This window comes from Aquarana catesbeiana, linkage group LG01, assembly GCF_042186555.1.
Source record: "Aquarana catesbeiana isolate 2022-GZ linkage group LG01, ASM4218655v1, whole genome shotgun sequence".
Classification (NCBI taxonomy): Eukaryota; Metazoa; Chordata; class Amphibia; order Anura; family Ranidae; genus Aquarana; species Aquarana catesbeiana.
Genome location: NC_133324.1, coordinates 590,274,682 through 590,302,374, shown reverse-complemented (window position 1 = coordinate 590,302,374; position 27,693 = coordinate 590,274,682). Strand labels below are relative to the sequence as shown.

The window sequence follows — 27,693 nt, the reverse complement described above, 5'->3', positions numbered from 1 at the left end:
TCGGCCGGCCGATATATCGGTCGACCTCTAGTCTCTACATGTGGAGGTTTTCAGATGCCCTGATGGTTCATTGGAAATGCAGTAGGATCTGTACATTTCTTCCAGTCCTGGTCAACTTCTGGTTTTCTATGAAGACTCCGAACAGAGGTAGTGGCAGTGATGCCTTTTTGGCCAATTAGGCCATGGTTCCGCTTGTGACCTGTCACTGGGTGCAATTCTACATCCATGTCCAGCACGGTTGTGCCTGAAGGTTCTGGTTGTCGAGATTGGAGGTCCTCGGCTGCTTTTCCAGAGCCATCTCTGCTCTCTTGAATACTAGAAGAATGAACCTAAACAAAGATTACGGGAGAATCTGGTCAAAGTTTCTTCAATCGGGGCTTTTTTTCTGCTGGAACTGCGTTCCAGGCCCTTTGGCAGCCCTCTCCTCTCCAACCTGTCATTTAACCCTGAAGCCAGTAGAGGAAGTTTTCTGCACAGCGCACTTCCTCTACTGGCTTCTCTGTGCTAGCGCTGTGTACTCAGGGCTGCTGCCCTCGATCACTGGTGAGTGCTTCAGGTCCGCCCCCCATTACTGCAGTAATTTGGGGAAAGCTTCCATCCCTGCCTGCTTGCTGCCGCTACTCAGCCTTTGCAGCACGGAGCCGAGGAGCCACGGAGCCGAGGAGCCCTGAAACACCTGCTCACCTCTACAGTAGGAGGAGCTCTCCGGTCCACTGTAGTGTGATGGGGGAAAAAAAAATCCTGTGCATACTGCAGAAGAAGAGAGGGACCTTTCACTGTGAAAATGAGGGAGAAAGTTTGCTGAGACTGAGTTCATTCGGAGAGGAGTGCACTGCACTGTGAAAGTCTGTGGGGGAGGGGGAATATGTGCACAGTGGGAAAGTTTGTGTGTGTTTAGCAGAGGGGAGAACATTGTACACAGAGGAGAGCTTGGGGGAATTTGTGCAGAGGGGAAACCTGGGAAAGTATGTGTGTGCGGGGGATTTGTGATGAGGGGGGATCCGGGGGGATTTGTGCCGAGGGGGGATCCGGGGGGATTTGTGCCGAGGGGGGAGCCGGGGGGATTTGTGCCGAGGGGGGAGCCGGGGGGATTTGTGCCGAGGGGGGAGCGGGGGGGGCATATGTGATACGCAGTTCTAAGCCTTAACTCATTACAATTTTTTTGGTGCCGCTGTAATTCCCTCCTCTAAGGAAGGTGTGGCTGGGGGGCGGGGTTTGGGTGTGGTTTAGGTGAAGTTTGGGCGTGGTTGAGGCGGAGGGTTGGACAGAGAGGGTGAGTTCCTGCACCTATACTCTGAGAAAAAAAAAGCCCGGTCTTCAATACATGTCTGCTTCTGACAGATCATGTAGTGATCTAGAAGTTCTAAATATTCTAGGCTTCCTCCAGTCAGGTTTAGATCTTTAGATCTCCTTCGGAGTTCAAGTGTCAGCTTTTTGGCCTTCACAGGTGTATTCTGATCTAGGCATCCTTTCCTGTCTGTCTAGGGAGCAGCTAGGCTCAGACCTCAGAGTAAGCGGAGGTTTTCCAAATGGAGTCTTCCTCTTGTTCTCAACTTCCTCTCAGGAATTGGAGCCGAGTGTTCTAGGGCTTTCTCCTCTCTGTCAAGTTCGCCTTTTACCTGGCTATCACGTCGGCATTAAAAGCCTCAGATTTATTCAGTGGTAATGGAGAACTTTTCTTACGTTTTTTTCCAGTCGAGCGGTGCTGTTACCTATGCTTGACTCAATTCCTAAGGGTCCATCAGTCTTTCATGGGAGCCAAGAAATTGCCAACCTTTAGAGTTCTAACTTCTGTCCTTTAGACGTGGGAGAGGGTGCGCTGTGGTTTAGTTCGTTAAAGTGCATGTCTGGTAAACAGGGAATCCTGAGTTGACCTCCAGCAGGGCCTTCCTTCAGTTTTAGGAATCCCTCAGATATTGTTAAGTCATATCTAAAAGCTACAGCTTCCTTTGAGGCTTCAGAATGCTTGTTCGTTCTTTTGCCTGAAAGGACAGAGAAAACATGCCTCATCTAGGACGATTGTGGCATGGATTGTGTAGGCCATCCAACAGGCTCACAGAGCCAAGGGCTTGGCTCCTTTTGGAGGTAGTGACTGCCCACTCGACCAAGGGTGGGTCTACATATGAGGCAGCTTCACAGCATGTGGTTCCCAACGTAATCTAAGCTGGCCTTGTGGTCCTGAATCAATACATTTGTGGCTCATCATTGTGTAGAGTCTGCTTCCTTATCCTCTGTTTATTTTGGCTTGCAGGTCCTGTCTGTCTACAGTACAAATTAAAGCCTTTGGGTTAGCATTGCACGCCCATTGGGTGTGTGGCTAGTTCCCATACATATGCTGCAATGGAGTCTGTCAGGGAAAATGAAAATTTCCTATCAAATAGTTGCCTATCAAATAGTTACCGCCTCTGTCTCAGAGCAGCAAAGGTTTATGGGAGTGGGGTCCTGTAGGGGAGGAGTGGAGGCAGGGTTAACCCATAAGCATGCTGCCATGGAGTCTATCAGAAAAGGAAAATTACGGGAAGTATTTGATAGTAAATTTTACATTGTTATCCCACTTTGGCTGCATAAGTAGAAATACTCTTTAACCCTTTCGTAAGGTTTATTGTATGTAATATTGTATATAAGAATATATATAACTGCTGTGCAATTCAAAGGAGTTATGTGATATTTTGTTCTGTTTACATTTCCCCTGATGGTCAGTCAGAATGGGGTCTTGTGCTCTACATATAGAAATACTTATTAGACTTAATGTGCTGTAACAGTAACTGACCAGTAGCATGTTTTTTGAGTTTCATGTGGTAAAAATGGTTAGCATTATAGAGCTGCGTTTAAACTGTTTAAGAGTGTTTGTATCCTTTTGATTGTTCAGTCAGTCTGGTAAGTAGACCAAACCTATGAGGTGTATAACAACTTTTGTGGATAATTGTATCTTAGTTAAAGACTTATTTCTCACAGTGTGATTAAGAATTGCCCACGTTTACGTTTTCCAGGTCTTTTTGAAGCCCTTCCTGGCCGGGTACAGTGCGAGATGTTACTTAAAGCCACAGAGCAATGTTTTAATACACTGGAACGAGCAGAAATGCTGCTTCTTCTGTTGAGGCGATTCCCTGAAACTGTCGTACAGCATGGGGTATGGATATTGATTTGCCCTTAGACCAGGGATCCTCAAACTATGGCCCTCCAGATGTTGTGGAACTACACATCCCATGAGGCATTGTAAAACTCTGACATTCACAGACATGACTAGGCATGCTGGGAATTGTAGTTCCTGAACAACTGGAGGGCCATAGTTTGAAGACCCCTGCCTTAGACTAATGTAACTATAGTTTTGTTTTTAGTATGCAAAATATTTTAACATTTTTATTTTTAGGTCAGCTTGGGTGAGACACTTCTGGAAGCTGAGAGCCTTGAGGACCAGGAATCGCCTGTAAACTGCTTTAGAAAACTGTTTGGTAAGTGTAGCAGCTTTAAATTGATACTGCTTTCCATTTGCTTCTGTGCTTACTTAGACAAATGTATGCACCCAACATTTTTGCTAAACTTAGAATTGTGTATAATTTTGTATCAATGTATATTTTAACTCCTAAAATTGAATTCCAGTGTATTTTTTGTTATTTTTAACCCCCACCTCCTTGTTTAAGAAAAAAATAATAATCCTAAAAAAGACTAATTACCATTTGCATGGTCCAGTGGTGCTGTTCCTGGCTTCATTCTCCATCCAAGACTGGCAGTCATCTTTAGGCATGTCATGCTAGCATTTCTTGTGAATACAGTCTGTTGAATACATGAAACTAGGCCTGTCCTACTAATCCAGGACTGATCAGTGCTCAAGTCATTACATAAGTGCGGCTGATTCCTGGAAGCATGCTCCTCACCTTTGGAGGAAGAAGAGGAAGCTGCCATGACCTCACTGGACTGGCTAGTAGGCTGCAAGCAAAAAGGTATTTATAGGATAGAAAAAAAATAGAAAATACCAGCAGAGGAGTTTTGCTTAAAAGTTTATTGGAGAAGGCATATGTCAAAATGCAGTAACCCTTAGAACCGTGTTTATGATACTGATCCAGTGACAGGATCATTTGATAAAAGAAGAAGAAAATCTTACAGTGCACACATGCAAAAAAGACATTTACCTCCAGCAAGGCTAGTTTAAAACGCCTAAACATTTAAAAAAAAAAACATTATCAAAAAATATGGGGATTTGGTCACACCATATTGCTATATGGTGCTAAGCCCACTTACTGCGACAAAGTACCCCATCATTTGTGGGTCCTACACTATCCATAGATTGGGAGATCCTGCTTCTCTAAACCATGAGAGCAATACACTCTTCTAAAATGGAAGAATCTTGAGGTCTCCACCCATGACACAAGTGGACACTAATTAGAGGCACTTAATGAAGGAGTGGGGTGCTCCTCACCCAAAGGGATTTGGTCAGAATCCATACAATAGACAAACAAGATATTTGGGGGGCACACCCTAAAAGATGCATTAAAGATGGTGCAGCCATAAGACCGTACAGTAGAAGAAAATTTTACAGCGCACACATGCAAAAAAGACATTTACCTCCAGCAAGGCTAGTTTAAAACACCTAAACATTTTCAAAAAAACATTATCAAAAAATATGGGGATTTGGTCACACCATATTGCTATATGGTGCTAAGCCCACTTACTGCGACAAAGTACCCCATGATTAGTGGGTCCTACACTATCCATAGATTGGGAGATCCTGCTAGGATCATTTGATAAAACACACTTGTTTCAAAAACGCTTCTCAGAACAGTACTTGCTTTTCTTAACAGCAAAGTAACAACACTGTAGAAAGAAGTGAGTGGAGGTTTTTTTGCCTGCTTTAGCTATCCTGTCACCGATTAATTTTTTCCAGAGACCAGATCGCAAGTGTGGCCCTAGTGTACTTTTATTAATCTGATGCCTGTTTTTTTCAACATTGTTTTTATGCAATTTATTTATCATTCTAGCTCTTTGCACTGCTTTTGTAGAGAAGGGGGTGTTCCATGTCATTTTCTATTAAAACTAGAGTGTAGGTTTCTTGAACGGGGCAATAAAGAAATGTAAAAAAAAAAGTGTGTGTGTGTGTGTGAAAAAAACTTTTAGTTTTTCAGTGAGGACTGATTGTATTTTTTCAGTTGTACACAATGGTTGAAATCATTTTCCAGGTTTTTTTTTTTTTTTTTTTTTGTCGAAGCTTAATTGAACAAGCTTAAGTTAGAAGCTGATTGGCTACCATGCACAACTGCACCAGATTTTGCACTCTCCAGTTTTAGGCTGGGTTCACACTGGTCCGACAGACGCTCCGACATTGGGAGCTCATGTCGCATGATGTGTGAAATCCAATGTTTCCCTATGGGAGCCGTCCTAACTGGTCCGACACAAGTCGTTCCGACTTTAGAAATGCTCCCTGTACTACTTTGGTCCGACTTTGATCTGACTTCAATGATAGTCAATAGGCTGAAGTAGGATCAAAGTCGGATCGCCGTCTCGCATGATCCGACTTCGGCACGCGACTTGTGCTCAGATGATCTTGAGGTAAATAAAAAACTGACATGGGTCCCCCCTCCAAGAGCATACCAGGCCCTTGGGTCTGGTATGGACCTTGAGGGGAACCCCCTACGCCGAAAAACGGCGTGGGGGTCCCCCCAAATCCATACCAGACCCTCATCCGAGCACGCAGCCCGGCTGGTCAGGAACGGCTCGTGGGGACGAGCACCTTGTCCCCATGTTGATGAGGATAAGGGCCTCTTCCCGACAACCCTGGCCGTTGGTTGTCGGGGTCTGCGGGCGGGGGGCTTATCGGAATCTGGGAGCCCCCTTTAAGGGGGCCCCCAGATCCCGGCCCCCCACCCTATGTGAATGAGTATGGGGTACAGAAGAAGACCCCCGGAGCTGTCTAATAAATTACTTTAAAAACCTGTGTAGTGTTTTTTTAGTGACACTTTTTCCCTAGGTGAATGGGTAGGGGTACAATGTACCCTGTACTCATTCACATAGGGTGGGGGGGCCGGGATCTGGGGGCCCCCTTATTAAAGGGGGCTCCCGGATTCCAATAAGCCCCCCGCCCGCAGACCCCGACAACCAACGGCCAGGGTTGTCGGGAAGAGGCCCTTGTCCTCATCAACATGGGGACAAGGTGCTTTGGGGTGGGGGTTGCCACAGCGCGCCCTCCTCCCCTAAGGCACCAACCCCCCCATGTTGAGGGCATGCGGCCTGGTACGGTTCGGGAGGGGGGGGGGGGGCGCTCGCTTGTCCCCACCCCCATTCCTGACCGGCCGGGCTGCGTGCTCGGATAAGGGTCTGGTATGGATTTGGGGGGACCCCCACGCCGTTTTTTCGGCGTAGGGGGTTCCCCTCAAGGTCCATACCAGACGTAAGGGCCTGGTATGCTCTTGGAGGGGGAACCCATGCCGGTTTTTTATTTAAAATTTGGCGCGGAGTTCCCCCTCAAGATTCACACCAAGACATCCGACATTGTGTTATTTCCTGCCCCCTGCTGTAGCCCCTCCCATTGTGTGTTAGTATACTTGTCCTTTGACCAATTAAAACTATCTGAAAAGTCGGATCAAAGTAGTATCCTGTTCATGAAAGTCGGATGGATGTAGGACCAATGTAGGATCAATGTAGGACCAATGTAGGACTGATGTCGCAGAGCAAAGTAGGATGAAAGTCGTACTACTGTCGTGTAGTATAGTGTGAACCCAGCCTCAGTAATCAACTTCAATGTGTCTATAATTAGGTGTTTCTTTTGTTTTAGGCTGCGATCACACTGGTACGTACCACTTTAGATCTGACTTTGCCCTATGACTTGAAGTCTGACATGTGTCTGACTTTAATGAACAGGGTTCGGATTTTGATCCCCGACAATATCAGGCACTGTGTCTGGTATGAATCTGTAGGGGGAACTCCACGCAAAATGTTTAAAAAAAAAAATTCATGAGTTCCCCCTCAAGGAGTATGCCAGGCCCTTTATTCTGGTATGGTTTCTAAGGGGAACCGCCTATGCCGAAAAAACGGCGTGGGGGTCACCCAAAAACCTATACCAGACCCCTATCAGAGCACACAGACCGGCAGGTCAGGAAAGTGGGTGGGGAAGAGCGAGCACCCCCCCCCCCCAAAACTGTACCAGGCCGCATGCCCTCAATATGGGGGGGTGGGCGCCCACCCCGAAGCACCTTGTCCCCATGTTGATGAAGACAAGGGCCTCTTCCCGCCAACCCTAACCGTTGATTTTCAGGGTCTGCGGGCAGGGGGGCTTATCGGAATCTAGAAGCCCCCTTTAACAAGGGGGCCCCCCCCAGATCCCGGCCCCCCACCCTAAATGAATGATTTTATTAAGGCAGCCCTGTCGTCTCTTCCGATCTCTTCTCCCCCCAACCCCCCCCCCCAAAAAACAAAAAAAAAACAAAAATTACAAAAAGTTGTCACTAAATGATATATTGCTCACACAGGCCATGGGCATATGTGGAATTGCACCCCAAAATACATTTAGCTGCTTCTCCTGAGTATGGGGATACCACATGTGTGGGACTTTTTGGGAGCCTAGCTGCGTACGGGGCCCCGAAAACCAATCAACCGCCTTCAGGATTTCTAAGGGTATACATTTTTGATTTCACTCTTCACTGCCTATCACAGTTTCAGAGGCCATGGAATGCCCAGGTGGCACAAACCCCCCCCCAGTTGACCCCATTTTGGAAAGTAGACACCCCAAGCTATTTGCTGAGAGGCATGGTGAGTATTTTGCAGCTCTCATTTGTTTTTGAAAATGAAGAAAGACAAGAAAAAACTTTTTTTTTTTCTTTTTTCAATTTTCAAAACTTTGTGACAAAAATTGAGGTCTGCAAAATACTCACTATACCTCTCAGCAAATAGCTTGGGGTGTCTACTTTCCAAAATGGGGTCATTTGGGGGGGTTTTGTGCCACCTAGGCATTCCATGGCCTCCGAAACTGTGATAGGCAGTGAAGAGTGAAATAAAAAATTTACGCCCTTAGCCTGAAGGCAGTGCTTGGTTTTCGGGGTCCCATTCGCGGCTAGGCTCCCAAAAAGTCTCACACATGTGGTATCCCCGTACTCAGGAGAAGCAACAGGATGTATTTTGGGGTGTAGTTTCACATATTCCCATGGCATGTTTGAGCAATATATCATTTAGTGACAACTTTGTGCAAAAAAAACCACTTGAAGACAAAGCCCTTTCTGAAACTTTTTGTTTACATGAAAAATTTTTTTTTTTTTTGCAAGAAAATTACTTTGAACCCCCAAACATTATATATCTTTTTAAAGCAAATGCCCTACAGATTAAAATGGTGGGTGTTTCATTTTTTTTTTTTCACACAGTATTTGCGCAGCGATTTTTCAAACGCATTTTTTGGGGGAAAAAACACACTTTTTAAAATTTTAATGCACTAAAACACACTATATTGGCCAAATGTTTGATTAAATAAAAAAGATGACCTTAGGCCGAGTACATGGATACCAAACATGACATGCTTTAAAATTGCAGTGGCGACAAACTGAATACATTTTTAAAAGCCTTTAGGCTGGGTTCACACTGCTGCGGTGGCAGACATCGCATGTGATTCGCAGCGCACTGCTGTTCACATCACATGCGATGTCTGTGCTGTGCGATATCAGCCATACAGATAGTATGGCTGATATCGCACCGCATTCGGTCCAAACTCGCACAGGACCCTTTTTTTTGTTCGGACCAAAATCGGATCGCATGGGTGTTCACACCTATGCGATCCGAAAATGTCCGAATTGTCAGTTCGCATTGCGATATGCGGGCTGAACTGGGGGTGTCATTAACATTGTATGACACTCCCCAGCAGTTCGCATATGGCAGTGTGAACTGCCGTGCGAGCTGGTGCGATGCGGGAACCCGCAGTAAATTTGCTGCGTTCCCGCACTGCAGCAGTGTGAACCCAGCCTTAAATGCCTTTACAGGTTACCACTTTAGATTTACAGAGGAGGTCTGCTAAAATTACTGCCCTTGATCTGATGTTCGCGGTGACACCTCACATGCATGGTGCAATTGCTGTTTACATTTGACGCCAGACCGACGCTTGCGTTCGCCTTTGCGCGAGAGCAGGGGGGGACAGGGGTGCTTTTTTTTTTTTTTTTTTTTCTTTATTATTTTTTTGCTTTTTTATCTTATTTTTAAACTGTTCCTTTCATTTTTTTTTTTTTTTTTTTTTTTTTTTTTTTAATCATTTTTATTGTTATCTCAGGGAATGTAAATATTCCCCATGATAGCAATAGGTAGTGACAGGTACTCTTTTTTGAAAAAATTGGGGTCTATTAGACCCTAGATCTCTCTGCCCTCAAAGCATCTGACCACACCAAGATCGGTGTGATAAAATGCTTTCCCAATTTCCCAATGGCGCGGTTTACATCCAGCGAAATCTAAGTCATGAAATGCTCGTAGCTTCCGGTTTCTTAGGCCATAGAGATGTTTGGAGCTCTGGTCTCTGATCAGCTCTATGGTCAGCTGGCTGAATCACCGGCTGCATTCTCAGGTTCCCTGTTGAGACAGGAGAGCCAGAGAAAAACACGGAAGACGGTGGTGGAGGGGGGGGGGGGCATTCCCTCCCACTGCTTGTAAAAGCAGTCTAGAGGCTAATTAGCCACTAGGATTGCTTTTACATGAAAGCCGACCGCTGGCTGAAAAGAATGATACCAAGATGATACCTAAACCCGCAGGCATCATTCTGGTATAACCACTCAAAGTTGTGAATGGCATACCTGAAGACAAAAAAAATGGTTAACAATAAAACACAGTAAACGGTAAAGTATAAAAAATTGCATACCTGAAAAGCAAACATGATAAAACATAATAACAATAAAACATTGCAGAATAGAATACAATAAAAAAGAGCAGAACAATAGAGAGAGAATAGAGAGACAATAAAACGACAACTATTTTTATTTTATTTTTATATATATATATATATATATATATATATATATATATATATATATATATATATATATATATATATATATATATATATATATACATTTATATATATACATATATACATTTTTTTTTTTTTTTTTTTTTTTTTTTTTACACTTTTTTTTTGTAACTAACTTTTATAACTGTAACCAGTTCCAGGTTCGGGTCTCTCAAAATGCGATGGCATCTTGGGAGACCCAGTGAAAGTTTGCCTAGTCTGTGCAATGCTGTACCCTACGCTAATACTCAACTAGTGAATGGTAGCGTTCAAAACATTCACCAATGCAAAGACCAGGATTATCAGGACAGGAGGGACAATAATAGCGGGTGTCACGCCTATATCCGCGCTTGCTGCAGACACAACTTCTTTTTTGGGGGGGTTCGCTGGGTAGGGGTACTCGGGAGGACATAAAGAAAATGCCTCTCATGCAGCCGACTGCATTTGGTTGGGGATGTGAATGGGGGAAGTACGGGCGCTGCAGAAGTGGTGGTTCCCAATTAGGATTGGCGAATGCAGCAGGAAGGGCATTATGGGCACGACGGGCCTGTGTTTGTCTTCTTGGTGGCAGCGGGACACTACTTGTGCTTGCCACCTCACCAGCTTGAACTGCACTTATGGGACTCGCCACGTCACCAAGTGTTACTGCAGTGCTGGTTTGACTACGACCAGGGTGTACTAGGCCGCTGGTGCTTGCCAGTTCACCAAAACTCTACCAAAAAAACTGTTAGCGATCGCAGGGATCAGGCCTGACTCTGCGAACGCTGCAGTTATGCGTTTAGTGTTTTGTAAGTGACAGTAATCGATCGATACTGCACTTGGGTGGGCTGGGCTGGGCTGGGCGGAGGGGCAAAACGCAGGTGCTAGCAGGTATCTGGGCTGATCCCGCTAACACTGCGTTTTTGGGAACCCTAAACTGCTGGGGACGCTAGTATAGATCTGATCAGATCAGATATTGATCCGTACAGATACTATACCACTAAGGGAGGCGTATGCTGCGTGCATGGGTGTTAGCGGTACTGGCGCTAATCTGACGCTGCCTGGGGCGACGCATATCACCGCCGGGCGATCAGGGGGCTAAACCTTTATTCGCTAATAAACTGCGGGTGCCCTGACACTATAAAAAATAAACTAACTAACCAGCGTCACCCATAACAGTTATACGGTGATCAGTGGTGAAAGGGTTAACTAGAGGGCAATCAAGGGGTTAAAACATTTATTATTATTTAGTATATGGGGGTCCCTGTCGCTATAAAACGCTGACGGCAAACCTAAATATTTACGTCCCTAACTAGCGTCACCAGCGACACTAATACAGCGATCAGAAAAATGATCGCTCAGCGACACCGGTGACAGGGGGTGATCAAGAAGTTAAAACTTTATTAGGGGGGGTTAGGGCGGTACCCTAGACCTAAAGGGGGGCTAACAGTAACTGTCCTACCACAGTAACTGTCATAAACTGACACCATGCAGTAATCAGAAAAAAAAAAAACAAAACAAACAAAACACTGCTTGGTGTCAGTGTGACGGGGGGGGTGATTGGGGGGTGATCGGGGGTGTTTTGTGTGCCTGACATATTCTACTGTGTGTGTGTGTAGTGTTTGTGCACTCACATTGATGTCTTCTCTCCTCTGCGCCGGAACGGAAAATACCGAGCCGAGGAGAGATGACATCATTTCCTTTGCTGCTGTTTAGCATACAGCAGCAAAGGAATGTTCTGATTGGCCGGCGGCGATCGCGAGGGGGGGGCCACGAACGGATGGCCTCCCCCTCACCTCCGATCGCCGGGGGACAAAAGAGGACCGCCTCGGGCACCGGGGGGGAGGTCCGATCGGACCACCTACCCGCGGGAGGCAGATCACGTGTATGTACGTGATTCTGCCTGCCTGTGCCGCCTTGCCGACGTACATCGGCGTGAGGCGGTCCTCAAGTGGTTAATCAATACTAAGCCCTGATGAAGGGGGGACCCTTTGAATTCCTGAAAAGCGTTGGCTATTTTTACTGTATATGTCTTCTGAATAAAATGTAGTTTGGGGATAATGGTTGTGTGAGTGAACGGGTGAATATACATTTTTGATGGGGGGTATAGTTATTATTATTATTATTATTATTCAATATTTATATAGCGCCAACAGTTTACGTAGCGCTTTACAACTTGAGGGTAGACAGTACAAATACAATACAATTTGATACAGTAGGAATCAGAGGGCCCTGCTCCTTAGAGTTATCCTTTAAACTGTATTTTACATGTGTGGCACCAGGTTTTTAAGTGCGGCGTGCTGTAAAACTTTTTTTTTTTTTTTTTACAAAAAAGGACAAAGGGAAAGAAACAAGAAAAGAAAAAAAATGGACAAAAAAAGTGTAACCATGTGTTACGAAAGTGACTAGTGCATTAAAAATCAACAGCAAATTTTTTTTTGTCCCTGCTGTTGAGTGTGTAAATATATACAAAATTCAACAAATAAACATTCAAAACATAAATTGATGCATGTGATGCTGATTGTCCTAGGCACAAAGTTTGTGCCGATGAATGAATATTAATGAGTGATACAAAGTATCAAAGAAATTCCACTTTGAACAATCTCCTGTGCTCAGTGATGTGATGTTCCATCTGGTTAAAGTAGCCTCTTACCGGATATGGTGGATCCCTATTACAGAGATCAAACCCGCTGAGTGCAAATAATCGCTTGTATGTATGTTACCTTCACAGCTGCCACAACTTGAGCCTAGGTGATTCAGAGAAAAAAGCATTGGATAACTATCACAGATACTCCAACCCGCTTGTGTTGAGGTAATCACCAGCATGGATATCACAGGTGTGGTGGTTTCAAATGCCTTAAATTCATATATAGAACTCCAAACATTCAGGAATCGTATGTAAAAAAAGGGAAAAAGCCTCATAGCGTAAAACAGTTAACAAATTTATTAAAATTCCTTAAAAGTTACACTTGCACCAATGCTGAAAATTCAAGCATAAGAAGTTTAATCTGGTGGCGAGATCACTCATCCAGCCAGTTGGGTGGCGTTACAGGATCTCTCCGACCCAACGCGTTTCCACAAAAATGTCGTCTACTGGGAATGGAGGAACTTTGTATCACTTAGAACAATCTCCTGTGCTAATAAATATTACGAAGTGGAATTTCTTTGATACTTTATCGCTCATTAATATTCATCGGCACAAACTTTGTGTTTAGGACAGTCAGCATCACATGCATCAATTTACGTTTTTAAAGTTTATTTGTTGAATTTTGTATATATTTATTTTTCTTTACACACTTAACAAAGGGAAAAACATGTTTGCTGTTGATTTTCAATGCACTAGTCACTTTATTATTGAATTCACATTTTTGCAGCCTTTTGAGGACTCATTCACACAGTACTATATGCTAAAACACTCAGTTTCAGAGTTTGGGCTGTTGTCAGTTTATAGGCAATGAGGCTGCAATACAGTGTGTGTTTCTCTGCACTGCGGTAAAATGCTACATATCTACATCCGCACCTTACGACCTGTGTTTCAGTGTGAATGGGTTACATAGAAAACAGTTATTTTCTACATGCTGCAAAGTGACCTGCATTAGTCTAGTGCAGAAAAACACAGGTCCCAGCATTATGTGTGAACAGGTCAAAAGAGTTCACTTTGCTGAAGTCAGATCATTATGTTGTGGTATGGATGCTGCTTTAAGCTGTAGTTCCTCTCACCCACACAATCCTGACATTTCTAGCTGTGATGGAACACCACCATATCTAGCAATACATGTTCAGTTTCTAACAGGATGTGTGCTTCAAATGAATGTAGTTCTATCTTTTTTGAGAAAATATCTATCGTGCAACCAAACTAATATTATTTGTTACATCATTGTCTGTTCTCTTCTTGATAGTTTGTGATGTTCTGCCCCTTATTATAAACAATCTGGATGTACGCTTGCCGGCCAGCCTGCTCTACAAGTACCTCAACAAAGCTGCTGAATTTTATATCAACTACATGACGCGATCTCCTCAGAATGACAGTCAGCAACAAGGTTGGAATCCTTTTTTTCTTTTCCCTTTTCCTCCTAAGGTTTTTGAAAAATTGTAAGTGAATAAGCACTAAAAAAAAGTTTTCCACTGCAGCAGGGTTGTTCCTGCACTGCACGGGCCAACTGCTCGTTTTGTCCAGGGGAGAGAAGAAAGCCCATACTTACCCACTCCAGCAGCAAACGGCGCCCCCCCCCCCCCCCCCCCCGATCCAACGGTGGACAGTTCCTGACGTTTTCACATACAGAGCAGGTCTATGTGATTGATGTCAGAAATAGTCCACTGCACAAGAGTGCTAGACTGGGGGGAGGGGCAGGAGTCACAGGGGCCGATCTTGTGCAGGAAGGATCAGAGGAGTAGGTAGGTATAGCTAGGATCTCCAGACCCCTAGACAAAAACGAGCAGGTAATCCTTTGCAGTGCCGGCATAGCCCCACTGCATGGGAAAACTTTTTTATTTTTTGCCTGGATTTTAAAGGACGTTCACGAAGAGTTCCCTTTTGGTTCCTATTCAATTTATTTTATTTTTTTATGCATAACTTTCTTATATATTGTCTAAATCTCTGGATGCCAGCTAGATCCATAATCTGCATCACCGCTCTGATCACTTATACAACTTGTGTTTTATGCGTATAAAATTCCTTGTTGCCCTCTGCATGATCCCTTGTTTATTATTTTTCTGAGTAAATGTCATATGGGCTGGGTCCACACCTTTGCATTTGGGTGTGTTATGATGCACATCAGCAGGCATTACTATATGATGTGTGATAATGTGCAATGTCAACACACAGCAAAGCCCTGTGTGTTTTATTGTCCATTGCAGTACACTTTACATTGCACAGTACCTCACGTCCATATAGTAATGCTTGTTGATGTGTCAATGTAAACTACATCAGGCAAAAAAAATTTCCAAAACACAAAGTTGGGAATAGACAAAGGTGTGAATAGAGATCATTCATGTATATTTTACATTCTATGATACCCAAGTTGTTTATTCCCAGGCACACAAGATGCTTCTGATCTACTTTCTCCCACAAAACGAAGTACCCAAAAATACATAATTGAAGGTCTGACAGAGAAGTCCTCACAGATTTTGGATCCTTGGGATAGGCTGTTTAAGATTCTTTCTGTAGTTGGAATGAGATGTGAATGGCAGATGGACAAAGGAACAAGGTAATGTACACACAATATAATTCTTACTTCTACACTTAGTATTGAGAAACATATTCCAACTTTCACTTACAGAAGTCTAGGATATATAACTGGTATATTGGGCATTGTCAGGACAAACAAAACTATGTAAATTTATTTCTGAAAACTGATTTGATGTATGTTTTTAACCCCTTCACGCCGACCGTATGCAAATATGCAGCCTCGGCTTGCAGGGGTTGTACCGGGGTGATGTGCTCCATGCATCACCCCAGTACCGTTGTTTAAAGTAAACAGTTGGCTTTCTTGGGATAACAACCAACGCTGCAAACAGCCGCTCAGGTGTTATCCCAAGGAGCGGAAGGGGACGTCCCCCCTTCCGCCGCCTTCTGCGGCTTGCAGGGGCTCTCCCGTCCCACCGGGAGGCCCGAGCGACTAGCCGGAATCAGGTCTTGGATCTAGTAACCCAGAAGCAATGTCATGACATCACTTCCGGTTTACTGAAGACTTAAAGGGGCCAACTTAAAAAAAAAAATGACAATATTCAAAACAGCCAAACATGGCGTTTTGAATGTTTTTAAGTGCAAAGGAGGAATTTAGGATCTTATAGACCCCAGATCCCTCCATAAAGAGGACCTGTCACTGACCATTACTGTCACAAGGGATGTTTACTTTCCTTGTGACAGCAATAAAAATGATCAGAAAAAAAAAATTTAAGAGACGGTGTAAAAATAACATTTTTAAAATATACATAAGAAAAACATTTTTTTTTAAAGCACCACGTCCCTCCGTGCTCACGCACAGAAGCGAACGCTTACATAAGTCGCACCCGCAAATGTAAACTGTGTTCAAACTACACATGTGAGGTATCGCCATGATCTTTGGAGCAAGAGCAATAATTCTAGCACAAGAACTTCTCTCTAATTCTAAACTGGTAACCTGTAAAAATTTTTAAAGCGTCGCCTATGGAGATTTTTAGTACCAGAGTTTGTCGCCATTCCACGAGTGTGCGCAATTTCAAAGCATGACATGTTAGGTATCTATCTACTTGGCGTAACATCATTGTTCACATTATACAAAAAAATTGGGCTAACTTTCATGAATTAAAAAATAGTAAAATGTCTTTTTTTTTTCTAACAAAATTGCGTTTGAAAGACCGCTGCACAAATATTATGTGACATAAAATATTGCAACGATTGTCGTTTTATTCTCTAGGGTCTCTGCTAAAAAAAAAAATATAAAATGTTTGCAGGTTCTAAGTAATTTCCTAGCAAAAAATATGGATTTTAACTTGTAAGCAACAAATGTCAGAAAAAGGCTTAGGCAAAAGGTTAAGATTTAAGCTCTTCACATAGATTACATAATCCATCTTTTTTTTCCGTATAGTCTTACATTTTAGTCTCTTTTCTGTCTTTTGGTCTTTAAAGAGGAACGGTATCTGTACTTGCCAAATATGCTGCAGAAATCGCCCTCCACTAAGTCTGGCTGCAACCTTTTTAACTGTGGGCAGCTGAAGCTGGTGCCTCTTCATTTCCTGGATTTACACAGATGCACACCTCCAGCTCTGCAGCTCTCATTGGCCCTCTTATGACTTATCCCCCCTCCCTTCCTGGCAAACTCTCACGAGAGTGCGAGAGAGACCTGTGCATGATGTCATAAGCCTAGGCTTTTTACCAGACAAGAAACAGGAAGTGGGCTGTATAAGGTATTTACTAATAGAAAGTATAAAACAGTGCTGGCAGCCTATATCAAACAATATACATCCTAATAAATGGTGCCTTATACATCAATATAATTGTGACATAAGAAACACAAAATCTGAGAAGTGCTTGGTGCTTTTGTAAAAAGTGCAAAGTGCTCCAAAACTTTGAACGAGTGAGGTGACTCCCCCTTCAGTGACCCTACTCACCAGAAATATTACCGTATATACTCGAATATAGGTCGATCCGAGTAGAAGTCGAGGCCCTAATTTACCACAAAAAACTGGGAAAAACGTATTGACCCGAGTATAAGACGAGGGTGAGAAATGCAGCAGCTACTGTAAGTAGAAAAAGAGGGTCAACAATGCCCATCTGCAGCTGTATATCTCCCTGTGCATGTGTCCCTGTGTATGTGTGCATGTGTCACCTACCTGTGTCCTGTGCATGTGTCCCTGTGGCGATCTGCATCCTCAGTGTGCTGCTCTGCACTGATCAGCTTGTGATATTACTATTCGGCGTCCATTCTACTGTTCAAAAGCCGCGCCTTCTCCTTGTCCATGATAGGCAGAACGCTCAATTTCCCAGCAGTCAGCCTATCATGGACATTCTCTCGTCCTCATACTACGGACAAGGATGAGAGAATGTCCGTGATAGGCTGTACACTGACTACTGGAAAATGGAGTTTTCTGCCTATCGCAGACGAGGAGGAGGCGCAGCTTTTGAACAGTGAATGGCCGCCGAATGGTAATATCACACGCTGGCCACCGTCTGTCTACATAACACGCTGATCATACAGACAGACGGCGGTGACTCGAGTATAAAAAAAAAAAGGGCTGAAAATCTCGACTTATACTCGAGTATATACGGTAGATCCTCAGCTTCGCAGTCTGGGATCAAAAAAGCAGTGATCTAATGATCTGGGGATATGCAGGATGGTTCCTTGGCACACTCTTCCAAGAAGATATTTTATGACAGGAAGGATATACCACACTCCATAGATGGGAAAACAGAGAAAGAACTTACAGGATATTTGACAAAGACAGGCATCAGTGAAAAAAAAAATAAATCTGAGTTCGCTGTTGTGTGACGTGCGTTCCACGGTGGCGGAAATTGCGTCACTGGTTAGCACGAACCGGAAGTACGTTGACGTGTTTCACCCCTCCTCCAGGGCATCATCAAAGGACATCACTTCGGTTCCATTACACTCCATTTATACCCAAGGGAAGATCACTCCTCCCTCTGGGGAGGACGAAATGACCAATTACGATCAGTGTGTGAAAAATACCCACTCACTTCCTCCTCTTGCGTCATTTCCTGTTGCCAAATATAAAACTTTAATAACAAAAGCCCAAACAGACAAAACTGCCTGTTCAGCTATATAACTACAATAAAAACACATAATGCGATAGACATATGCAAAAGATTTCCAATAAAATAAAATGCAAACAATTAGAAAAAGGGCACTTCTCAAGTAATAATACCAGTTGGACAGAAAACAATTGAGATCCAACTCAATGTTAAGCGTCTGGAGCCTATGGATCCATTGGGTCATATTCTGTGAGATAGGGTAGAGGAACATTGGAGAGGTTCCAGCCTCAAGAGAGCTATCTCACAGAATGAGACCCAATGGATCCATAGGCTCCGGACGCTGAGTCCTCATGGCCTTAACATTGAGTTGGATCTCAATTGTTTTCTGTCCAACTGGTAATATTACTTGAGAAGTGCTCCTTTTCTAATTGTTTGCATTTTATTTTATTCCATTTTACTTTTTATTTTATTGGAAATCTTTTGCATATGTCTATCGCATTATATGTTTTTATTGTAGTTATATAGCTGAACAGGCAGTTTTGTCTGTTTGGGCTTATGTTATTAAAGTTTTATATTTGGCAACAGGAAATGATGTAAGAGGAGGTAATGAGTGGGTGTTTTTCACACACTGATCGTAATTGGTCGTTTCGTCCTCCCCAGAGGGAGGAGTGATCTTCCCTTGGGTATAAATGGAGTGTAATGGAACCGGAAGTGATGTCCTTTGATGACGCCCTGGAGGAGGGGTGAACCACGTCAACGTACTTCCGGCTCGTGCTAACCAGTGACGCAATTTCTGCCACCGTGGACAGCAGCAAACTCAGATTTTTTTTTTTTTTTTTCACTGATGCCTGTCTTTGTCAAATATCCTGTAAGTTGCGCATTTAATGTGCTTGATAACTCATGTTAAAACAGTATTTCACTATGAGTCCTTTCTCTGTTTTCCCATCTATGGAGTGTGGTATATCCTTCCTGTCATAAAATATCTTCTTGGAAGAGTGTGCAGAGGAACCATCCTGCATATCCCCAGATCATTAGATCACTGCTTTTTTGATCCCAGACTGCGAAGCTGAGGATCTAATATTTCTGGTGAGTGGGGCCACCGAAGGGGGAACCACTTCACTCGTTCAAAGTTTTGGAGCACCTTGCACTTTTTACAAAAGCACCAAGCACTTTTCAGATTTTGTGTTTCTTATGTCACAATTATATTGATGTATAAGGCACCATTTATTAGGATGTATATTGTTTGATATAGGCTGCCAGCGCTGTTTTATACTTTTATATTGCTTTAAGATTCTAGCACCTTTGTGTAGCAGCTGCAGTCTCATCATTTGTCTATTTTGTATTCATTTTTCGTTTTGTATTTATTTTTGATTTAACACTTCAGCGCAAGTTTTTTAATTAGATTTAAGGTATTTACTGGCAGAAAAAAATGTTTTGCTATCCAAAGGTAAAATAACAAGGGCAGAAGATTTAATAGATGGAAAGTTGAAAAAAATTACTGAAGGGTCCGCTTTAATGGTAAAAACTTCACTGTTCATGCCTCTAATTTATTCATAGATTTGTCTTCAGATGAGTCCATATATCTGCTTTTAACGACATTTGTTTTGTTTCATTCAGGACATATAATGATCTGTTTCACCGTGTGAAAGAACTCTGCCGGTACATCAGTAATTTTGACAATGAGGCTCATGCAAAATATAAGAATCAAGTCGTTTATTCTACTACTCTCGTTTTTTTCAAAAGTGTCTACCATTATATCAGTGCCATTCAGCCATCACTCTTCCAAGGTCAGTGTGTTTTGTCAAAGGGACCAAAAAAAAAAGAATGTAATCTAGTAGCAAAATAGTATCAGACCAATACATTGCACAGATTATTTTATCTGTTTCTTGAGACATTAATTGTTCTGGGAATGTCAGAATGCAACTTTATTATTTGTTCCATCACAAAAATAGTCTCTTTAATAAGCCTATACACAAAATCATATTGTTGCAGGTTTTTTAAGTTCACTTTTTCTCCACTGAGGCATACGGAAGCTGCTGTTGCTATTATTGCTTTTCAGTATAGATTTGCATGTGATAGGTAAATCTTGTTGAATGATTGTAAGCCCTTTTATGTAAGGCCCTCAGCATGAGATGGTACAAAAGGAATCATACTACAGGAAGGGCCCTATAAAAGAAAAGGTATTGTTGCTATATCTCCCGGGGGGCGGCGGGCCGTCAGATTACATACAGTGAGAATCTGTAATAGGAAGTCAATAGATGGCAGTGGCGAGGCTGCTGCATTGATGGCAATGGTGAGGCTGTATTGATGTGGACTAATAAGGCTGCATTGATGGCACTTGTGAGGCTGCAGGTGGGCATTAATCAGGCTGCATTGATGGCAATGGTGAGGCTGCAGATGGGCACTGACCCTTATTTTGCTTCAAAGTTCCTTATTTAAAATTTAAGTTTTTTCCTGAAACTTCCCTCTTAAAATGAATGTGCGTGTTATACGCCTGTGCCTGTTATATGCCGATATAAATACGGTATATATATATATATATATATATATATATATATATATATATATATATATATTATAATATAATATCTCTCTATCTGTCCCTTGCATGTGATATCCGTCAGAATAATTAGTTCTTTCAGTTATCTTGTTTCCAAATTTTCCTTGTTAAAAGGAATGTTTTTTTCTTCCAAAGGACCAAACACTCCAAGCCAAGTACCCATAGTCCTCTTAGAAGATATTCCAAATGTTTTCAGTGAAGTCGAACTCGGGTCTGGCAAGCACATTCACAAAAGAAGAAAACTTGCAGACAGTAGAGAAAAAACAATGGTATTTCTATTTATTATAGATAAAAATTAATCACTGCGCTATGACAATTTAAAAAAACAGCTAGCATAAAAAGTTGATGACAATATAATGTAAAAAATAAGATATGCAGCGCTAAAAACATGAAAAAAGTGCAACAAAGAGTCCACTGTATTGACATATAAAGTCAGTTATTCAGAGAAGACTGGAACCACCTATGGTGCATGCAGGACAAAAATAGGGTGAGCCAGAAGTATCCTCCACCGAACACCAACACACAAGGCCCCTTACCAGAGAAAATGGACCCACTTGTTATAGGTGGTCAGATGAGCATAATGTATCCTTAATGCCACGGCTCCACTCCACTCAAGTAACAGACAGCTGAATCTTGTATAGTATCAATGCATAAGGAATCCACAGGTTCATGCATAAAGCAGAAGGCGGCAACTCCTCATAGTGCAGCATGTAAATTCAAGAAGTATTTAATCCATAAAAACAATCAGAATACTCACATTTGTTCAAATAAAAACAGGCATGTCATGAAGTCAATTCAATCCTAGATATCAGATGTTTCCAACCACAAAGATGGCCACGGTCAGTGCGTGTATCGTCGTAATGTCAGATCTCCACCCTACACTGCGTTTCGTCCAATAGGAACGTTGTCATAGGTGTGGTCGGAGATAGTCATATCCTCTTTATATAGGGGGAGGGCGAGATAGAACCGCCTCTTCCCCCTTGCATCCCAAGCCTCATTCCTGTCTGCCGGAAGCATGTCACCGTCGGATGTTTACAACACAGCTGGGACCCGTGTAGTCAGAAAAACCTCCACAGCGTAAAAAGCTGCTCTAAACATCTAAAAAGTTAGGAAGAACCAAAATTAGACTCCACTCAGAGCCCAACCAGAAAGTAATAAAATTGGTGACCAATGCTGCCATCTAGTGGTTGGAAACAAATCATGCAACAATTATGCAGTATCTCACAAAAGTGAGTACACCCCTCACATTTTTGTAAATATTTTATTTTATCTTTTGATGTGACAACACTGAAGAAATGACACAATGTAAAGTAGTGAGTGTACAGCTTGTATAACAGTGTAAATTTGCTGTCCCCTTAAAATAACTCAACATACAGCCATTAATGTCTAAACTGCTGGCAACAAAAGCGAGTACACCCCTAAGTGAAAATATCCAAATTGGGCCCAACGTGTGAATATTTTGGGTGGCCACCATTATTTTTCAGCACTGCCGTAACCCTCTTGGGCATGGAGTTCACCGAGAGTATCACAGATTGCCATTGGAGTCCTCTTCCACTCCTCCATGATAACATCACAGAGCTGGTGGATGTTGGAGACCTTGCGCTCCTCCACCTTCCATTTGAGGATGCCCCACAGATGCTCAATAGAGTTTAGGTCTGGAGACATGCTTGGCCAGTCCATCACCTTTACCCTCAGCTTCTTTAGCAATGCAGTGAGTCTTGGAGGTATGTTTGGAGTCGTTCTGTTTGAATACTGCCCCGCAGCCCAATCTCCAAAGGGAGGGGGATCATGCTCTGCTTCAGTAGGTCACAGTACATTTTGGCATTTATGGTTCCCTCAATGAACTGTAGCTCCCCAGTACCGGCAGCACTCATGCCGTCCCAGACCATGACACTCCCACCACCATGCTTGACTGTAGGCAAGACACACTTGTCTTTGTACTCCTCACCTGGTTGCCGCCACACACCATCTGAACCAAATGAGTTTATCTTGGTCTCATCAGACCACAGGACTACATGGTTCCAGTAATCCATGTCCCTAGTCTGCTTGTCTTCAGCAAACTGTTTGCGGGCTTTCTTGTGCATCATCTTTAGAAGAGGCTTCCTTCTGGGATGACATCTATGCAGGCCAAATGATGAAGTGTGCGGTGTATGGTCTGAGCACTGACAGGCTGATCGCCCACCCCTTTAATCTCTGCAGCAATGCTGACAGCACTCATACGTCTATTTCCCAAAGACAACCTCTGAATATGACACTGAGCACTTCTTTGGCCGACCATGGCGAGGCCTGTTCTGACTGGAACCTGTCCTGTTATCCTGCTGTATGGTCTTGGCCACCATGCTGCAGCTCAGTTTCAGGGTCTTGGCAATCTTCTTATAGCCTAGGCCATCTTTATGTAGAGCAACAATTCTTGTTTTCAGAACCTCAGTTCTTTGTCATGAGGTGCCATGTTGAACTTCCAGTGACCAGTATGAGAGTGAGAGCGATAACACCAAATTTAACACGCATCCTCCCCATTTACACCTGAAACCTTGTAACACTAACAAGTCACATGACACTGGGGAGGGAAAATGGCTAATTGGGCCCAATTTGGACATTTTCACTTAGGGGTGTACTCTCTTTTGTTGCCAGCGGTTTAGACAGTAATGGCTGTGGGTTGAGTTATTTTGAGGGGACAGCAAATTTACACTGTTATACAAGCTGTACACTTGCCACTTTACATTATAGCAAAGTGTCATTTCTTCAGTGTTGTCACATGAAAACATAATAAAATATTTACACAAATGTGAGGGGTGTACTCACTTTTGTGAGATACTGTAAATTCAGATCTATAGCATCTCTCTCTGAATTTATAATCGCTGCATGATTCATTTCCAACCTAGATGGCAGCATTGGTTACCAATTTTATTTGTTTTTGGTTAGGCCCTGTGTGGAGTCTAATTTTGGTTCTTCCTAACTTTTTAGATGTTTAGAGCAGATATATCTATATCTATATAGATATAGATATATATATATATTAATATTATTCTTGTTTCCATTTGGCCCGGTTCTTTAATCCACATTGCCTCAACAACCAGAATAACCTAATATTGTTATAACTAATCTCCTTAAACATGGCCGCCGTGGATGTTTTTCTGACTACACGGGTCCCAGCCGTGTTGTAAACATCCATCGGTGACATACTTCTGCTCCCGGCAGACAGGAATGAGGTTTGGGATGCGAGGGGGAAGAGGTAGTTCTATCTCGCCCTCCCCCTATATAAAGAGGATATGACGATCTCCGACCACGCCTCTGACGACGTTCCTATTGGACGAAACGCCGCGTAGCGTGGAGATCTGACATCACGACGTTAAACGCGCCAACCGTGGCCAAAATATTTCTTGAATTTACATGCTGCACTATGAGCAGTTGCCTTCGTCTGTTTTATGCATGGACCTGTGGATTCCTTATGCATTGATACTATACAAGATTCAGCTGTCTGTTACTTGAGTGGAGTGGAGCCGTGGCATTAAGGATACATTATGCTCATCTGACCACCTATAACAAGTGGGTCCATTTTCTCTGGTAAGGGGCCTTGTGTGTTGGTGTTCGGTGGAGGATACTTCTGGCTCACCCCATTTTTGTCCTGCATGCACCATAGGTGGTTCCAGTCTGCTCTGAATAATGGTCTTTATATGTCAATACAGTGGACTCTTGTTGCACTTTTTTCATGTTTTTATTTTTTACATTTCTATTTATTCTCAGAATGTATTGCACTGAAAGTTTATTGGATGGTTCTATGTTCTTTTGGAGTTCAGCCATTTTGACACTTGCAGATCTGTGTATAGACAACTCAATATATTACCAGAACCTTGTGAAAAACATCAATTTAGGGTGCATTTTTATCATTTTGTTTATATATTAAAGGGCTGTAGATTAAATTTAGTAACCTATTTGCCATAGACGATGTTGTTTTAAGAAATAAAAGCCAATGAGAGCTAAAAATAACTGTCACATGGCCTAAAATAACAATCTTTTTCATAAATATTACATGTTTTATAGCTTTGCATGCTAATGTTTATCGAAATCCAAAGAACTGCGTGCTAGCAAACCCTTGCTTTGAAATACAAAACAAAGGATACTGCAAGTACTGCACCACAGTAATTCTCACAAAATAAAATATAAATGTAATCATTTTATTAAACCTCAAAACATCAAAAATACTTGATACAAAAAAAAAATCTTTTCCCAAACGATAAAAAATGTAAATCTGGTCAACGTTATCCACAGACCTTAAAGAGAGCTCATATAACCCCCTTATCCTCAATAGGCCAATAACCTATTTATGGACAGCAAAAAGTTAAAGGATAAGTTCACCTTTAAAAAAAAAAAAATGCAATTTTTTTTTTTTGTAGGTAAAAAATGAGCATTTACTATAAGCCAGCAGCTGCAAAAGATGATGGTACTTGTAGTTCATTGATTCACAGGGTGTAACGTGTTCCTGAAGGTGAACTTAGCCTTAACCGTATCTGCAAAATTTAAAGTTTCAGTACACATAGCATGAACTTAAAAAAAAAATGACTAAGACGAAACGATTGTACACATCTAGTTAGTTCACAGGAAATGCCTTTCATGTATTTAAACACAATTGCCAAGGTAAAAACTCCTTGCAAATGGACAGTCACAGAAATACAACTAAGTCTCTGTGTACAGATCAGTGAGGGCAATTCATACCAACATCTCTACAGTTAAAGTAGAACTAAAGGCAAAACTTTTTTTTATGTCATTTTAAATAGAGTAGGGGGAGCATTATAACCCTTGTCATCTGTGTCCCATTGGGGAAATTTCCCTTCACTTCCTGTCCCATGGCCAAAACAGGAAGTGAGAAGAAATTCCTCCAAAGTGAGAGAATCTCTGGTTGCCATTGGAACAGTAGTCCCTATTAAGATCCCCCTGCTATTCTTGCTTTGGTGAAAACCCAAAATATTTTTACTTTTATTCTTGCGATTACGGTAAACATGACAAATATCTCCATAACAGGGACACAGACGATAATAAATGAGAGGTGAGTGAAGTCTGCTTTAACTTTGTTAAACTAAAACCTCTTCTATTCACCTATAAAATGTATGTTTGCAGTAAATTGAATAGTAATTATTTGCAGAAATACTAAAAAGTTCAGTTGTGAGTTGAGGTTTTTCCTGCTCTTTGCACTGAGGTGTGCAATAACGCCTATTGTTTAGTTTTTGTGTACTCTTGAAAAGGTTTTACATGGTCATATAGGGTGGTCTATGTATTTCTTTAAACGTACACATACGATTTGTAAACTCGCAGAGCTCAGATGATGAAGAACTGTCTGGAAAAAGTCGAAGTCGCCATGTGGTTGTTAATAAAAATGATCTTTCTAACCCTAATGAAGTACTTGAAAGCTTTAAAATGGCAAGAGAATGTTGGGACCTTCTGCACTCTTCAGATGCCCTTGACAAAGGTACACAACTGCTTCATTACATGTTTTGTTTTTTTTGGGAACTCCAGAAAAGGAAAAGTCCTCTTACTGTGGGGCTACCCCTGAATTTCAAGCTTTAACTACTCGTTTATTTCTGGGGGACTGAATACGTTTTACTTACCTGATCCTCTGTACTGCAAGACAGGTCCCCGCAGCAATCTCTCCCCTGCAATTTGGTGGTCCGATGCCCTCTTGATGTTATCAAGAGCAATTATTCTTTCTAATGCTTGGGCAGCCCCACTGCAAGGAAGCATTTTTACTTTTCTTGGAGTTGGGATTTAAAGGATAAGTGCAGCTTTAAAAACAAACATTCAGTGCCCTTAAACAAGTTAGTTTTTTTGCATTTAAACCCCAATAATAATTTGTTACATTATCCTGCCAAAACTTTTAAAATGACGGTTGCTGTGGGGGGACGTCATATGACATCCTCCCAAAACCGCGCCCGGTGGGCCGGGCTCTGGCACGATTTGTCACCTGCTGTGTCCACTGGACACAGCCAATAATTGATCACTGTACCAGCCCGCTGCTGGTACCATGTGATCGCTGTGGCCAATCACAGCAGATCACATGACAATTGTACACCATGAAAGGCTTTGATTCACGCATTTCATTGTGGTGGGCTCTGCGATTGGTCACAGTGATCACATGGTACAGACAGGGACAATCTCAGCCCATCTGTACCATGTGATTAGCTGTGGCCAATCACAGCTAACCACAATAGTAAACGCCTAAATGAATAGTTTTCATTAAAAAAAATGGTTGCTTATAACTGTAAAATTCAGTTTTAAGCAATCGGTGTGTAAAAAATCCTGATCACTTCCCCAGAGGAGTACAGTGTTACTATGGAGATATATATATATATATATATATATATATATATATATATATATATATATATATATATATATATATATACATACATACATACTGTCACCAGTCAGTGTCCCTGATCACAGCCACATCAGTTATATGACAACGCTGTACTGCACTTGTGACAGTATGTAAAAAATTGTAAAAAAAAATTTTCTTAATCTCTTGTTTTACAAAAAACTGTGACAAAAAATTATAACTTCAAAAAACTCGACATGCCTCTTACTAAATACCTGAGTTTTTATTGTTTTATTCTGGTTCATTTTTTATGTATACATATTTATGTATGAACTTTATTCTAAAATTCTGTTTAAATTTCTTTTGGTACAAACCTACTTGACACTGTTGTGCAAACTTTGTGGTGCCTTTACACAATAAGGTTTTTGCGAGATGCATGTTAATAAAAGTAACAAGTTGTCTTCTTTACTTTACTGCAAAAAACCTGTACAGTGTAATGGTGCCAATTGGTTTTTTTTTTTTTTTTTTTTTGTTATATTTTTTTCTTGCTCGTATTAGAGTTTTCCAGAATTTGCTTACCATGGAAGACAGACACCTGGCTGTGGCTAAGAATCTTCCTCACAGATATGGTTATTTATCAGGTAGGCGAATTCTTTCTGAAACAAGAATAGACATATTTCAAGGTATCA

At 42.1% G+C, this 27,693-nt stretch overlaps 1 protein-coding gene across 5 annotated transcripts in view; it reads left to right on the top strand.

The window, feature by feature from the left end:
• Nucleotides 1–27,693, top strand: part of INTS10 (integrator complex subunit 10) — a 63,486-nt gene that overhangs the window by 8,684 nt on the left and 27,109 nt on the right. For all 5 annotated transcript variants that reach the window (XM_073598123.1, XM_073598139.1, XM_073598130.1 and 2 more), the window contains 8 exons: nucleotides 2,991–3,130; nucleotides 3,371–3,452; nucleotides 13,843–13,983; nucleotides 14,979–15,150; nucleotides 19,752–19,921; nucleotides 20,830–20,963; nucleotides 26,005–26,158; nucleotides 27,563–27,645. In XM_073598123.1, coding sequence (XP_073454224.1) covers nucleotides 2,991–3,130; nucleotides 3,371–3,452; nucleotides 13,843–13,983; nucleotides 14,979–15,150; nucleotides 19,752–19,921; nucleotides 20,830–20,963; nucleotides 26,005–26,158; nucleotides 27,563–27,645 — 1,076 coding nt within the window. The remainder of the gene's footprint in view (nucleotides 1–2,990; nucleotides 3,131–3,370; nucleotides 3,453–13,842; nucleotides 13,984–14,978; nucleotides 15,151–19,751; nucleotides 19,922–20,829; nucleotides 20,964–26,004; nucleotides 26,159–27,562; nucleotides 27,646–27,693) is intronic.